Below are 15050 nucleotides of genomic sequence, written 5' to 3'. Positions count from 1 at the left end.
TTTTTAAATCCACATTTCAAAACAACTTTTTTCACTTTTCACACTTTTCAAGTATGCAAAGTAGGGACCAAAGAAGTGGAGAAGCAAATAGAGGTAGCTAGTACTGGAAGTTGTTGTTTTGGGGGGTTTTGTTTGTTTGTTTGTTTGTTTTTTGTTGTTGATGTTGATGTTTTTCTTTGAGGTAATGTGAGAGATTATTTTTGGATTATTCTGTTATATGTATTTAAGTGATATAGCCTACGGGTTATTGAAGTTTCTAATGGTATATTTGTGTTTATTTTCTGTATTGTTGTCATTATTTTGAGTCTGATGTAGAGGATTTATATCCTGTATCAGATGTATTTTCATTAAATTTCATTAAATTAATGGCAGAAAAAGGTAAAAAAAAAAAAAAGGTAAAACAGAACAGTTGGCCAAACATAATGCAATGCATAAATAATACATGGCTAAAATAAGAGACAGGACTTTTCAGCCCGTTGTATTAAAATATATAAAAATACTGGTTAATGAATAAATGGTGGAAAAATTTATAAAATATAAAAAGTAATGAGTTTAAGTAATGACTATACGGAAAAAGCATCCAGGTCATGCTGCTATGTCGGACAGAGGTCAGCCCTAAACTAACCGATTGGCACGCCCAGTTTTATAACATCCAGTTTAATTTACATGTTTGTTAAAATAATGGGCTATGTTGATGACCAAAAAACAGGTTGGGAGCCACAACCACAAAGCTGCAACTCTCAGCAGCGACAAATACAAACAACATGAGGCTTCTTAGTCGGATTAGGACTGTCTGGAACGATTCTGTTTGAACAAAATGAGCAAATAACAGGGTTTGAAATGCTTTTTGTCTGAGAACATTAAGAATCAGAGGAGAATTTCCAGATATAACACTAAGAGTACTGTGTGTTGTATATGTTGTCTTCATGTTCCAAATACATATATAATGACACAACCCAAGTTGTTTTAGTGTTCCTCTCTATCACATCAACTTGAATATACCAGATGTGTTTTGTATTTTGTGCCAACCGTCACTTCATGTCCCAGTAGTTGAAAGCGCCATAGGCTGTTTGAGATCCTGACTGGAATTCAAAATAAACCTCTGTGGGTTTAAACAGTGCTTGGATACACAACATGTATTTATAATGACAAACTAACTGAGATAATTCAGCTTGTGTATTTTTGAGCAGAGCAAAGTCACAGCAGGCGTCCTGCCCACTGAGACAAGGAAAAAAACACTCACCACTATGGACTGTTACTCTTATCTGTATTCTGACCAACAGCCAGGTGTGTGTGTGTGTTTCCCACTGACACATCTACATCCTCCAGCGCCTTCATGACTTTCAGAAAACACAGGCCCGGCAGCCACTTCCTCTGATCTCTCTTTTCCAAGGTAAACACTGGAGGCTAATGTCACGTCTCTGCCCTGATTTCCAGCTTCCTCAGCCTGTCGGAGGGATCTTTACCTGCTTCAGTCTTGCTGCTGAAGCCTGCGGCCTGCTTGAGAGCGGCGGCGGTGAGGGCCAGACCTCTGCTTTTCCTCAGGCCGTGCTGCAGCACCGCTTCGAACTGGGCACACAGACAGATCACTCTGCACAAAGACAAAGACAAAGACAAAGACAAGATTACTGTGGTTTACCATTCAGCGACCACTACATGTACAGTGGTATGAAGGAACATGTACACCACTTTGATGAAATTTGAAACTCCACTAGATGGATAATGGATGGATAGATGGATGGATAACACGTGATTAATGGATAGATAACACATCATTGTAAAATTATATGTAGCTTCACATGGGAAATGTCCCGTTTTCTGATCCATTATCGGCCTTTTGCTGGCTACACGGTGGAAGTGCTTCAGTCTTGAATGGTAATTAATGCTCAGAAGCTGAAGTTACAACCTGAATATGAGCTGTAAAAAGAAGAGGATATGAAATTTTGATGATGATGATGGATGATAAGGCCAGATGAAATTAAAGCTGGAAGCTCATTTTTCATGCATAAACGTACATATTTCAAGTTAAAAAAGATTTCTTATTGCTTCTATGCAATAAAATGTGTAGATCTCAGATATTTAAAAAAAAAAAAAAAAAAGAAAGAAAAGAAATCTTGGGTTGAAGAGGAGTTGTGTTAAGGGATGATTTGTTTTATATGATTAATAATTATATATTATTAATTATTACTAATATCCACTGGGGGTGTTGGTAATAATATTAATTTTAAATTAAATTAGAATTATAGATGTATTAATAGATTAGTAAGAAAGGGGTAGGGTTATATAAGTTTTACTTGTTGTTTTTAATTTTATTTTCTTATGTTCATTCATTCATTCATTGATTTAAAAAAAGTTTGATTTTGACATAGTTTTGTTGTGAAGGAAGCGATGATCAAGCTGAGTGTGTTGCCAGGTCACTGCATAGAAGAGGCTGGAGGAACCATGGAGCACATAGCAGAGCACTACAGCATCAAGTGACCTGGATTCAAACACGTAAACCAAACAACGTCCTGTTTGCTGAGCAGACACATACACACATACAGTAGCCTACAACAAAGGGATCTGTGGGTTAACAGGCAGCTTCTCTTACCTGCTGTCTGAGTCTGTAGCAATCTCCTTTCTTCCTCCAAAGCGAATTTGGCACTGCAAAGATATGAAAGGAATGATAATGGCTTCCCAAGAAACACTTCTTTTCTCCAAACCACACTCCAGAGCGCAGTGAGCACATTGCTTACATTTCAATCGGCCTTGATCGCTCCAGCGGCCACAAAGACGGACACTGTACTTTGTCGATGCTCTGAACCGATGAAGATATTTGTACAATAGCACAAACCCAGCAGGTTGTTAACTGCGCCAGTGGCTAAAGACCTGATTATGACCAGATAAAATGAACTGCAGACAATCAATTTAAGACTAAATAAACGCAGGCTTTGATGCCACTAGCAACAATTGCAGGGCTGTGGATTTGTTTACACTCAGATAAATGAAAGCCGTCTCATGAGCCTCTGGGAAAACCTGAGCAGAGATCACTTGAAGAAATGTTGTGGCTTCTTACAGAACTCAGCATGAGAAAGAGGTTTGCATCATGCAGGTTTAGGATTATTAAATATCTCCGATGTGCATTCAGTTTTGGTTTTTACTCCCCAAATCTCATACAAACACAGACTAGCCCTGATACTTTGTATTTACTTCCCACTTTCTCTTTCCCTCTGCACACAGCAGAGGACATAAAACCATAAAAACATGTCTGCCATGACTGTTTTCCTTTGCTCTACTGTTAAGCACATTTCACAGAATATGACTTCTTCATTTTCTAATATCTGCCAGACATGATCAACAGTGGCCAGTTTTACTTCTTCTTATGTGTTTTGGTGCGTTGGTGTTGGGGTTAGCAGGTGAGGGAACTAAAATAGTCAGTTTCCTTTTTCCAGAGAAAAACGACACGTCACTACAGACGCTTGATGTTTTTAATACGACTTGTGATACTGACGTCTTGACCATAAAACGCAGTATCAGCGTAATGGAAGTCTCTGTGTGTTAATCTCTAAACAAGTGTTTGAACTGAAGAGCAGAAAGATTGAGACAGATGTGAATATAAAGTCAAATCAATACATATTTGCGTCTTCTTTTCTCCCATCGAGCTGCTGTTCAACATTTTGGCGAGCGGCCACGTGCAGTTTTTAATGGTGACTCACTTGTTTGACAGCATCCAGCAGCCTCTCCAGGAGGTGTTGTCTCTTGGTATCACTCTGCTGAGTGCCTGCAGGAGGGACAACAAGCAAAGGAAACAACCCAGTTATACAGTTGGATGACAGATTAGGAACATAACTAGAATATTGACTCGATTTCTCAATACTGGAGGAAGGAAATTCACTTTGACTGAAGTCCTGAGCTATCACTGTCAGCGTGACAAAAACACTTACTACACTACAGATCAATGATGACATTTGGTCAGCATTTAGAGCCATGTTGTTATAGGGTTAGAGTATTCCTGTAACACAGCTCAAGGCTTTCTCTTTTTCTTATAATGCTTTTACATTAACTCTCAATGATTGATGATGACAGTTGAATTTAGAGCTGAAATGACTCAGTGCTTTATTGACCAGCAGAAAAATACAATTTCTATTATATTATTATTAGAACCCTTGTCTAGTTTATTGTTTATACAGTAATCAGTGATTATGAGTGTAATAATGAACAGAAGCTGCAGTTCTTATTGTGATATTATTTTTAGTTTTTAGGTCTAAATGTGAGTTATTACAACTCAATGTGAAACTTGCGCCATTATATCTCACAAACCTGGAGTGAAAGTGTACTGTCACAGCTTTGTACACATGGATGCTGTTTTCATTTATATTTCCATTTTCATACCATTATTTGAAAATTTACCAGTAATAGACATATTTTTTTATACTTTGTGTAGTTTGTTCTTCATATCCTGCCTTTTTTTAAATCAGTTTTACAGTGTGCCTCTTTTTTGTTTATTTCTACGGTAGTATAAGAATATCTATCTATCTATCTATCTATCTATTTATGAGTACGGGACTTCTTACTCAGGGGTTTATAGTCTGCAGCTCTGGGTTTTATAGTTGCTCAAACCACAGCAGTCGCATTATAACTTGTCCCCACTGCTCTTCTATAACCTCATGATCACTTACAGCCTCAGTAAAGACACTGTTGATCGTTTACCTGCCACTTGGACACTAAACCATCAGCTGTTTTGCAGCTTGTCTGTCACAGAGGCTGTGAAGTGAACCGTGTGTGGTTCTGTGGCGGGGCAGGATGTCAGGCACTGGATGTATTTGCATGGAGAGCGTGCACAGTTTTAAAAGCTAAGAAAGTGCAATTTGAATGATGTTGCTTTTCCCTGGAGCAGGAGTAAAGTTGATCCAGTGATTCACCAAGGTGTGAAAACTGCAGCTGTGCAGTCAGCTGGATGTTAACAGTGAGGAACTAGTGTCCTTAGCTGTGAACAAGTCAGCAGAAATCACTGACTGTCTGAACACAAGGCTGTAAACTAGTGACTGAGTCTCCTCTTGCAGGCATGATGAGACATTTTTAAGCTTTTAGAGTTGAATGAAAGACAGAAATAACAATGAAACAACAGCACTCACCGTTCATTCTGACAGCTGAGCTGCGGTGGCAGTGACATCCAAGCTAAACAGATGAACGCAGGTGTGATTCATCCCTTCCTATGGCTTTAATTCACCAGAAGCTCCACCGAGCCCTGCACCGGACCCATGCTGCCCCTGTAGCCGAGCCGGACCCACCCTACGGCGGCGTGGACACTGACACTCAGTCGGTGAAGGCAAAGGCCTGCCGGGGAGCCGCCGGGGCTGTGAGTCTACCGCTCTCTGACATGTGAGAGTTGTATGGAGGAAAACATGCAGGAAAAAACCGTCCAGACACAAAAACCGGAATGTGAAAGCAGAGGTACGGAAGCTCCTGTGTGAAGTGTGTGTGGGGTTGGCAGAGCAGAGAAGTCAAAGTGTTTTCAGTTTGGAGCCTGTGACACTGCGAAAAAGAGAAACGGAGTAGCCGACTGAGCAGTGTCAAGGTCACGTGACAAAACATACAGCTGTCATATGACGCGAAAGGCCGAGTGGGAGTTGTAGTCTTTAGTGAGAGGACTGAGAAACTACAACAGGGTCGTTTTCACAGACTAAAGGTGGAGGTGTGGAGGTTTTTAAAAACAAACAGTTAAACTCTGTGAAGACTGAACCACCAACATGGATAAAAAGGAAAAATGTGTCACTTTTCTGTAAACAGACATGTTTTTATGTAGTTATTCAGACTCAGAAGTTGAATAACTTTATTGATCCCCGGAATATGGTTGATCTTAGTTGAGATGATGGAGCTGTATCTTATGTCAAAGGTGAAGGTGTGAAGATGCATGCAATGGAAGAATGCTCTCTTCTATTCTGTCTACTTTTGTCTTTAATTGATAGGGCAGTTGAGAGAGACAGGGAATGGGGAGGCAGAGAGGGGGGCCTCTGCATATGGGGCGCCTGTTCAACCCACTAAGCCATACGGCACCCCAGGCACTTTCCGTGATTTGACCTTAAAGCTAAAACCTCTCCTGGGTTAGTTGTTGAGCTCCTCAAGTGCAGGTCTCAGGAAAACCAAAAGGATACTTCTACAGTGAAACCATGCTTGGAAAAACAACTTTGAAGTTTTCATCTACAGATGGACCCCCAGCGAAGGAGCACATACTGACCGCGGTGGGTCACCTCTTTTCAGTGTAAGACCACATCTTTTTATTTTATAAATAAATGCTAAAACTAATTTTTCACAACCCCCAAAAGGTTTTTTCAGTTTAAAATTAGCATTAAATTAATGCAACTAGTGAATCTGTTTTATTGTTAATCATAACTGAAAATAATTTTCCTCTCTAATAATAATCTCTGTTTTCTCCCTTTTACTGTGACTCCTGAGCTGCTGCCGTTCACTGAGGACAGAAAAAGTGAGGACAAGCTTCTGACTGGAAGAAAAATCGATGTAGGATATTCTTTATTTCACACAAACTGTTGAATTTCATAATCGTATAGGCATAATATCACTTGTTAATTAATTCAAAGTCTGTCTAACGACCATTGTTTATGACTCTGTCTGCATCACCTGAGCTGCAACTAGTAAGACCACTGTCTGTGCTCTGTCCTTTTTTCTTCATCCTGTGCACATTAAACCTCAGACAGAAGCTGCCACCCCCAGAAGTTCTGCGATGATACAGTCATTGTGGGGTGTGTATCGCAGGGGAATCATCTGGAGTACATGGAGGTCATCACCATTTTTTGTTGGCTAGTGAGCTCTGAACCATCTGCACATCAGCCCCAGCAAATGAGGTGGTGATCAACTTCTGCAGGAAGTCGCCTTACACTGCACCGGTAAATATCCAGGGTTTGGACATTGAGATCGTGGAGGGGTACAAATACCTGGGTGTTCACCTCAACAACAAAATGGACAGAAGGGCCAGCTGAGAAGACATAGGTTCTTCATAGCGTGCAGGACACTGCTACGGCTCTTTTATGACTCTGCCATCCTGGATGCAGTGGTCTGCTGGACCAGTGGAAGCTCAAAGAGAGGGACAGGAAGAGACTCAATAAGCTGGTCAGACGGGTCAGCTCTGTCCTGGACTGCTCGCTGGACTCCATCGAGGATGTGGGTGAGAGGAGGACGCTGGCCAAGCTAACATCGATCAACCCCTCTCAGCCCCTGCATCAGACTGTGGGAGACCTAAGCAGCTCCTTCTGCAACAGATAGTGCAAACAACTTTGCAAGATCAGCACCTCTGACTCTCATCTCTGCGACACGGCAACACAAACGCACCCTATAACCCATAATCTCGTGTTTATGACAGACAAGACTACACAGATACACACATCGTAATGCGTATATGATAGCTATATAACCTTATCCACCACTACATGGATTGATTTCTCGCCGGCCTCGTTGACATCAAATGCACATGGCCAGGAGGAGGGTTAGCAAAACAGCAGAAAAGCGACCAGACTTGAATAGTTAACCTTTAAATAAATAACAAAAATAACAAAAATAACAAAATAGAAAATATTCATTGGAAGTTAAACAGTGTGTTGCCCTTCTCTGTATTGTACTGTTTAGCTGAAGGAAATTATTTACCATCCAGCCCTAAATGTCCTGTAATCTCTAGATCGTAATGTGAGATAAAGCTGTGAATCATCAGCAAAGAGGTGAGTGGAGATCTTAAGAGTTTGTGATGATGTTTTCATGAGGGAAAACAACAGAGCACAACTGTCTTCACCATAGACCCAGTAGGTGACAGAGGAAAAAGAAAACTGCAAACTGTGCCTCAAAAAAAAAAAGTCACCATTACTGTACTTTGCAGAAAAGTAAGATTTATTTATATGTCTCTGAAATGTCTGCATGCACATCTTCCTGCACTAGTGATACCCACAAGTAATGTGAAAGCCCATCATGGCTTATGGTTTCCAAGTGCATTCATAATACATTATTTACCACAATGACAAACTTGAAACCCTCAGGAGCTTTTCAGTGAAGTCAGAGACAGCTGACTTACAGCGGAGGTTTCTGAAGTTTTAATTGACTGTTATAGTAAAATAAATATAAGCAAAAACCGCTGCACCCTGCTGCAAGTCTATGAATCAACAAAACATGACTTATTACAAAAAGAGTGACAGATTAGAAAGCTGTGGTCTCTGATTCAGTGTCATTTGCAACACTCACACACATAGAGCGTGCAAAGTTTACCTCTTATCAGCCAGATAAGACCATGTGGATCTTATCTAGATAAGATCTTAATGTTGTCTAATCATTACCGGTACATGTTTGCAGATCAAACATAGATTCCCTTCAAACAGCATAAACAGACGAGCAAATGAAGCAAATGTAAATATCCAAGTTCAGTGTCTCTCAGTGTCATTTCCATGGGTGAGTTCATATTGACAGTGTCTCTCTCACTAGTTCTTTGGACGAGGAGGCAAAGCTGGGGTCATAAATAGTGGAGAGTGACACATCTGTACCAGTGTTTGAAGATCTGTTGTTGTTGCTGTTGGACCTGCCGCTCTTTCTGAAAGAGTTCCTGATGCCAGTGGAGACACGGTTGGACACTCGCCTCACCACCCGGCTCAGCCTCCTGTTCTTCAGCTTGATCAGGCCCACGTCGTCCTCCAGCTCCTCGGGGGGAACGTCGATGTTGCCCGAGTACCAGAACACCCACCAGATCAGGCTGAGGAAGATGATGATGGCCCCGGCGTAGATGAACAAGTCGTGTATGACCAGCCCTCCGAACACCCCGACCAACATGATGAAGACGCCGAGTACGTCGTGGGCCACTGCGAACCAGAAGGAGCACTTGCAGCGACCCACTCCCTCGTACCTCCTCTCCACCACCGGCTCTACTACCTGCACAGATGTTGACATGGTGGCACCTCCAAAAAATCCAGATGTGGAGACAAGTCTAAAGCGGCAGCAGGTGGTGCAGACGGCAGCTGGACGGCGACTGACAGTCAGAAACACATGAAACAATCCATCGGCAGTGACACTGGTCAAAGTCTAATGTACACAAGTGGTTATCAGCACCAACAACACAAGGTTCATGACTTCACTGGACGTTTCATGGGAAACCGTTGCATCACAGCTGACAGGAATAACTTTCACCTCAGACATTTACATGGTCTGAGTGTAATGTTTCCTCCTCTGCTTCTCCTTCAGCACAGGGATCCACACCAGCCCCATCACCACAAACATCAGCCCTATGGACACGCAGGCCGAGGCCACCGAGCGGGGCGCTTCGGTCGCCCCCAGTGACCGGAGCAGGAAGAGGAGTCCGCCTGCAGCAGACATCAGAGATCCCATCACCATCACTATGATGGGCTTGTGGAGGTAGGCCCTCTCCGGGGCCGCAGCAGGGCTCCCACAGTCATCCTCCAATGATGTTTCTCCAATTACTTCCATGGCTGCTTCACAGAACGCCTGTTAGCATCTCAATCTCTTCCCTCTGGGAAAACTTTCAACACACAAATGATAGAATTTACAGGCAGTCAACATCCAATGTCTTCTCTCATCTGTGTCTTGAGGCTTCCTGTTAGATGAGCCACAGCCCATTGAGATCGTTCATGACTGCAGCCGCCTCCAAACAGTCACGCGGAGGAGACAAATCATCTGCACGACCAGCAGGAGTAGGCTATCTGCATGATGCATCTCTTATTCTGCTGCCCAGTAACCGTGAACACACTGTAATTCCAGATGGCCCACCACCACACCCACACAGCAGAGGGAGGGCCCGGATGAATAGACGCGACCATCCCACCTGTTGACAACAACATCATCACCACTGATTGGCTGTTAACATGATAATCTTATTACATTTCACCTCCAACATGCTTTATCTGTAAATGTGGGAGGATTCTCATTCAGCTGTGCACGTGACAGTTTCTGAATGTTTAGGTGTCTCATATGGAGGATGTAATAGTGCAGTGCAGGCAAATAGCAGACAGCTGCTGTTGTACAAGGCTGAGTATTATCCCATTAACAATAGGGATGTCATGTGATACAGCTGGCAGGTATACAGTACATGCACAGGTCTGATGGCTGCATGTCAATGAGTAAACATCACCCAAGGCTTGTGATGGTACAGCAACAAAGGATGTAGAAACAGATATTTACGGTCTGTACAACAAACACCCAGTTTAACCACCACAGAGGTGAAATTATGCTGCTCGTTCCTTTTTTTTCCTTCTTTTTTTATTAACCACTTAATCCAGGGGTTTTCAACCTTGGGGTCGGGACCCCACGTAGGGTCACCTGGAATTCAAATGGGGCCGCCAGAAATGTCTAGTAATTGATGAAAAAAAAAAAATTACTGATAAATATTTTTTAAGAAATTATTATTCTTTTTAAAATTATGATTAAAGCACCACACACAATCTTAAACAACTGTATTCTATACTTTCACAAATATAAATCGAGTTCAAATAAAATGCGAATATCTGAGCTGGCGCATTTTGATTGGGTCGCCAGAAATTTGTGATGTCAAAATGGGGTCACGAGCCAAAAAAAGGTTGGGAACCACTGACTTAAATAGTGACGGGACATAGTTTAGTTTGTTTAATCTGAACAAAACACATTGTATAATTTATTGTACAATCATATTTACAACCATCCTGCCACATCCAGAAATATTCGGATGACACTGTTATTGTGGTGATCATCAGGAATGGACAGGAATCTCAATATTAGGATCTGATGAAAGCCCTCAGTGACTACTGCCTCCCACAGATCACCTCAAACACTAAGGAAATGCTGATAGATTTCCGTAGGTCCAAGCTCCCTCTCCATCCTGTCAATACTTGTGGGGTGGACATTGACGTGGTGTTAAACTATAAATATCTGGGTGTACACCTGGATAATAAGGACTGGTCGCTGAACACAGATGCACTCTACAAAAAGGGGCAGAGCCGCCTCTTTTTGTGAAGGAAAATCAGACTGTACAGGCAGTAAGAAGCTGCAGATGTTTTAACAGTCTGTGGTGGCTGGTGTGCTGTTCCATGCTGCAGTCTGCTGGGGAGGCAGCATCAGACACAAGGAGGTGACGTCATTCTGAACAACTTAGATCATCCAATTTATAAAACTTTGATGGACCAAAAAACAGCAGTGAACGACTCAAATCTCTACAGAAGAGATACAGAAGATCCTTCATACCTATAACCATCGAGCTTTTTAATCATTTAGATGAGCTGCCTGACAGAAGAATTTCCCTTTGGGATGAACAAAGTTATTCTTATTCTTATATTTAGAGTATGATTAATACTTCATCTACATGTTGAATGATTTATTTGGTCTAATTTATGGTGCTATTGATCTTCATGATTGGTTCTTATTTGTTGTTGCTACACAGTAAAGCACTATTTAAGCTTGGTTTTGGAAAGAGTGCTTGTTCCTTATTACTACATAAATGCTGTGTAAAGGCAAGAGAACATGTTGACAAAACACAACAGAGCCAAAGATCATTTATAATAACATTTATAATCATTCAGACAAGGAAAGAAAGTGAATAAACTGTATGACCATTGTTCTATAAACAATCTGCTCGTGTACACCGTGTCAAATGTCCAGGTTGGGAGAATCAAGTGAGAATCATTTCACTTTAGGTGCTTTTCTTTTTACTTTGGCCTCGGTCTTGATGGCCTTCTTAGTCCCTTTGCTCTGAGCTTTAGTTCCCATCTTGACGGCGCTGGGTTTGGGTGCTTTCTCCAGCTGCTTCTTCTTCACTGGCTTCTGCGAGAAACAGAGGAAATGAGTTTCTGAAATCCACTTCATTAAAAAACAGAACTGCAGACATTTCCCCAAACTGTCGATTAAAATAGTGAAATGTGGTTAAAGATTTTAAATCCAGCAGCAGTGAACAGCACTGACCTCCAGTTTAGGCTTTTTGATTGGCGTTTCTATGGGAACCAGCTGTGGGATTTCTTCCTCCTGCTCTTCTCCCTCCTCCTTCACCTCGTTCTTCACCTCCTCCTCTGCAGTGTTATCTGTCTGTTTTTTCTTCTTAGCTGCTCCTCCCTGAAAATCACAAACACACTCTGGTCATTTCAATAAATCCTAAACCACAACACAACAATCTGAGGACAAACTTGTTGTTACCTTTTTCTTGGGCTTTTCTGACTTCTCCAAAACCTTGGCTTGGCTGAGGTCTGAGGTGTAGATGGGCAGGGCCACTGATGTTTGACTTTTTATGTGGATGAGCTTCATCACTGGTCCTTTCTGCAAACAGCAACAACACAATAATCATGTCAGAACAAGCTAAAAGATGGATTAGTGTTTGGTTATTAGCTTGACTACATGTATATGAATTCAAGTTTGTGGGGACGGTATAATACAGTAATAATAATACAATCCTTTTTGAGTGACTGGCTCAGACAGCGAATCACTGACTATGACCACTTCTGCAGAAAATATCAGTTCAAGGACGTGTTGACTTGCAGAATGAAAACTTATTGTCATTGTTCAGTGAATTTTTCCCAGCTGGCTGCACTGACCATGATGAAAACAAGACCAGTTAATAGACTCACCATTTGTAATTTGGCCATCACTGTTTGGACGGCTGCCTTGATATTCGCTGCAACCTCATCTGCAGCCATGCTGGAGTGGGCAACACGAGCCATACTGCAACACAGAGCCACCATGCATGGTTACGTTTTTAAAGTGCACACAGTGACGGAGCTGGTTACGAGATCAATACAACCAGAAGACGTGCGGTTATTTTTACGGCGTGAGTTTGACATGATGCATTTTGTATCAAAGCTGTAGAGACAGACTCCACGGGAGGAGGAGGACCGTCTGGATTCACATCGAGTCTCTATGGCACCAGCTTGACCCTCATCAAACACTGAGCAGAATTGACAGGGTTGCTGAGGTGCAATTGATACAAGATAACACAATTAAACATCCTTCATGACATCTTGATTTACCTTTTTGTTGAGATTTAATAGTAATATAAGACGTTTTTGTTTGTCTTTTAAAAGAGAAGAGTGAAGCTCACCAGCAGCAGCCCTTGTTGGTGACCTTCAGGCTGGTGCCCTGGATCACTCTCTGGATGTCTCTAGCCAGGTGTTTGCTCTGCAGGTTGACAGACAGCGGCTCTCTGGTACATAAACAGGAAGAACAGAGCAGCTGAAGCTTAAAAAACAATACAGATGCATAAAATAATTACATTGTAACACAAACACCTGCAGAGAAATAAGTCAGATTTTCATACAGAACATGTAAAAGAACTTGCTACCATGCTAAGGGACTGTCCATGCTATAAAAGGCCCATTACACCACTACACCCATTTACATAGGTTTTATTGTAACTTATTTTCTATTACCAAACTATGTAATGTGTGCTGATTTTACATGTATACCTGTCTGTCATTTTCCACTGCCTTCTGATAAACAAATACATTTTTATGGTTCCCATCTCATTCATTGTTACAGCTACTGATCATGCATTACTTTGTATTTGTTGGAATTTCTATCCATGTTAACTAAAATGCAGCAGTTCAAGACAAAACGACATCAAAGATTGTTTACATCTACAGTATCACACTTTCCTCCATTTGTTTAGCAACTGAATATGAAGCTGATTACTTCCTCCATATTGACAAAGAGCCACAACAAACAGACGCACAGCTTCAGAGACACTCTGGTAACTGGTTCTTACTTTTTCCTTTCGTAGAAATGTTTTCCCAGATGGGATGGCAGCAGGCGGCGGACGCGGTCGTCTGAAAGAAACATGTCAAAGTTCCCCAACAGACGGCGCTTTGCCTCGTACGGTTTGTACTCTGTCCTCAGGACCTTGTAGGGAATGATCTGCCACAGACACAGAGATATATTGTGATTAAAATCTCTATTAATAGGAAGTTTTAATGTTCATCAAACATCTTGTTGGCTGGTAAATCACCACAAAGACCCCACAGACACTCTGTTTCCCTGAATGCATACAATATCTAATACTGTACATTTATTGATGCTTTTATTCATGAGTGATGGGTCTGCTTCTCTGCTACTATTCATGCAAGACTGTTAATAAGATGAGTAAGTGTGATATTTATTACTATTAATTGTATGACTGTCATTGATGTTTCTGTTTTGTGTTCTTTGATGCTGTTTTATAACGCTGAAATAGGTGCAGCACTGCAAATTTTGTCGCATTTTGTTGTATTGTAATGACAATAAAGGCTATACTGGTTGGTACCTCAGATATGTTTTTGATGCCTTTTGTCTCCAGGAGTTTCTTGTAAAACCTCTGGGTCTGATCCGGGGTCATGTTGGGCTCATCTCTGGTGAAGAGGCAGATCTCCTCTGTGTCAGTCCGCTGGCCATGGGGCAGGGGGCTATGGGGAGAAAGTGAAAAGTCAATATCAGCTACACAACAATTGCAGGTCAGGCACGAATTAAGGCAGCGTCGTGTGTCTGTGTGTGGGACTCACATGCGGATGGTCTGAGCCTTTTTGGGGACCTTCCACAGGGTGAAGAGCAGGCTGATGTGCTGGGTGTCGTCCAGGAACAGAGAGTCGCTGGTGGACTTGGTTTTCAGGAAAGCCTGCAGAGCCTGAACGGCTTTCTTCACCTGACAGAGAGTTAAAAACACAGATACAAACAAACTCTAGTCTCCTTCCACAGCACACACTACTAGGGCACTGTCAATTAGCTTCGTGGCTAAAAGTTTCAACAGGAAAACAAGCCCGTTAATGCTAACTAGCGTGTTAATTAATCACAATAAAACTCATCATGGCCATGTAAATATCTATTAACCAACACGATACTTGTTTTTGTTTTGTTTTTTAAAGTTCAGCACTATGATAAAAGACGGTTTTTACCTGAGTCCCGTCCAACGCAACTTCTGTTTTATCAGCCATGCTGCCTGCTTCACGTGTGGACAAAAGCGGCGCATGCGCAGTCTGGTGCGGGCGACGTCACACGATACAAAACAAACTTTATTCAAACTGAGTGAATTGACAGGAGCAAGTTAAGATGGCGGCGACAACAAGTGATTTGTTTTGAGTTTC

General features: G+C 41.8%; 4 protein-coding genes and 1 non-coding gene across 7 annotated transcripts in view; all 5 read right to left on the bottom strand.

Annotated features, from left to right (window-relative positions):
- The window catches only part of snx29 (sorting nexin 29), a 157710-nt gene extending 152135 nt beyond the window's left edge, over window positions 1-5575 (bottom strand). Inside the window, exons 1-4 of the mRNA XM_085761785.1 lie at window positions 5115-5575; window positions 3696-3760; window positions 2591-2643; window positions 1467-1591 (exon numbers count right to left, since the gene is read on the bottom strand). Coding sequence (XP_085617911.1) covers window positions 1467-1591; window positions 2591-2643; window positions 3696-3760; window positions 5115-5121 — 250 coding nt within the window. The 5' untranslated portion in view covers window positions 5122-5575. The remainder of the gene's footprint in view (window positions 1-1466; window positions 1592-2590; window positions 2644-3695; window positions 3761-5114) is intronic.
- Window positions 5576-7856: 2281 nt separating this feature from the next.
- LOC146967860 (transmembrane protein 238-like) lies at window positions 7857-9040 on the bottom strand. Its single transcript, XM_085761686.1, has one exon. The coding sequence runs from the start codon at window positions 8917-8919 to the stop codon at window positions 8434-8436; it is 486 nt and encodes a 161-aa protein (XP_085617812.1). The 5' UTR covers window positions 8920-9040; the 3' UTR covers window positions 7857-8433.
- A 7-nt stretch (window positions 9041-9047) lies between these two features.
- On the bottom strand, window positions 9048-9584 carry LOC146967859 (phosphoinositide-interacting protein-like). Its single transcript, XM_085761687.1, has one exon. The coding sequence runs from the start codon at window positions 9451-9453 to the stop codon at window positions 9166-9168; it is 288 nt and encodes a 95-aa protein (XP_085617813.1). The 5' UTR covers window positions 9454-9584; the 3' UTR covers window positions 9048-9165.
- A 1920-nt stretch (window positions 9585-11504) lies between these two features.
- On the bottom strand, window positions 11505-14919 carry rsl1d1 (ribosomal L1 domain containing 1). Of its 3 annotated transcripts, none has more exons than XM_085761449.1 (9): window positions 14862-14919; window positions 14472-14611; window positions 14237-14375; window positions 13703-13851; window positions 13040-13141; window positions 12570-12663; window positions 12142-12261; window positions 11905-12060; window positions 11505-11772 (listed from the first exon to the last, which is right to left on the bottom strand). In XM_085761449.1, exons 1-9 carry the CDS (start codon window positions 14898-14900, stop codon window positions 11635-11637), a joined length of 1077 nt encoding a protein of 358 aa, XP_085617575.1. In that variant the 5' UTR covers window positions 14901-14919; the 3' UTR covers window positions 11505-11634. The 3 variants fall into 3 exon arrangements, with proteins under 3 accessions (XP_085617575.1, XP_085617576.1, XP_085617577.1); XM_085761450.1 differs by having other exon boundaries at window positions 11505-11775; window positions 11914-12060; XM_085761451.1 differs by having other exon boundaries at window positions 11914-12060.
- Window positions 12789-12917, bottom strand: LOC146967858 (small nucleolar RNA SNORA55). Its single transcript, XR_015034450.1, has one exon. It is a non-coding gene; the product is annotated as a small nucleolar RNA SNORA55 (small nucleolar RNA).
- Window positions 14920-15050: the final 131 nt, after the last annotated feature.

Source organism: Trachurus japonicus, chromosome 19, assembly GCF_045865225.1.
Source record: "Trachurus japonicus isolate A0001 chromosome 19, Traja_1.0".
Lineage (NCBI taxonomy): Eukaryota > Metazoa > Chordata > Actinopteri > Carangiformes > Carangidae > Trachurus > Trachurus japonicus.
The sequence above is the reverse complement of the archived record's forward strand: the minus strand, read 5'-3'. Positions and strand labels throughout refer to the sequence as shown.

What these genes read in the sequence shown, in the direction of transcription:
- rsl1d1 (XM_085761449.1), bottom strand. Translation starts at nt 14,900, where the DNA reads ATGGCTGATAAAACAGAAGTTGCGTTGGACGGGACTCAG. An exon ending in TTGCGTTGGACGGGACTCAG is followed by an intron (nt 14,612 to 14,861) that starts GTAAAAACCGTC and finishes ACTCTCTGTCAG; the next exon opens with GTGAAGAAAGCCGTTCAGGC. An exon ending in ACCAACAAGGGCTGCTGCTG is followed by an intron (nt 12,664 to 13,039) that starts GTGAGCTTCACT and finishes TCTGTGTTGCAG; the next exon opens with TATGGCTCGTGTTGCCCACT.
- LOC146967859 (XM_085761687.1), bottom strand. Translation starts at nt 9,453, where the DNA reads ATGGAAGTAATTGGAGAAACATCATTGGAGGATGACTGTGGGAGCCCT.
- LOC146967860 (XM_085761686.1), bottom strand. Translation starts at nt 8,919, where the DNA reads ATGTCAACATCTGTGCAGGTAGTAGAGCCGGTGGTGGAGAGGAGGTAC.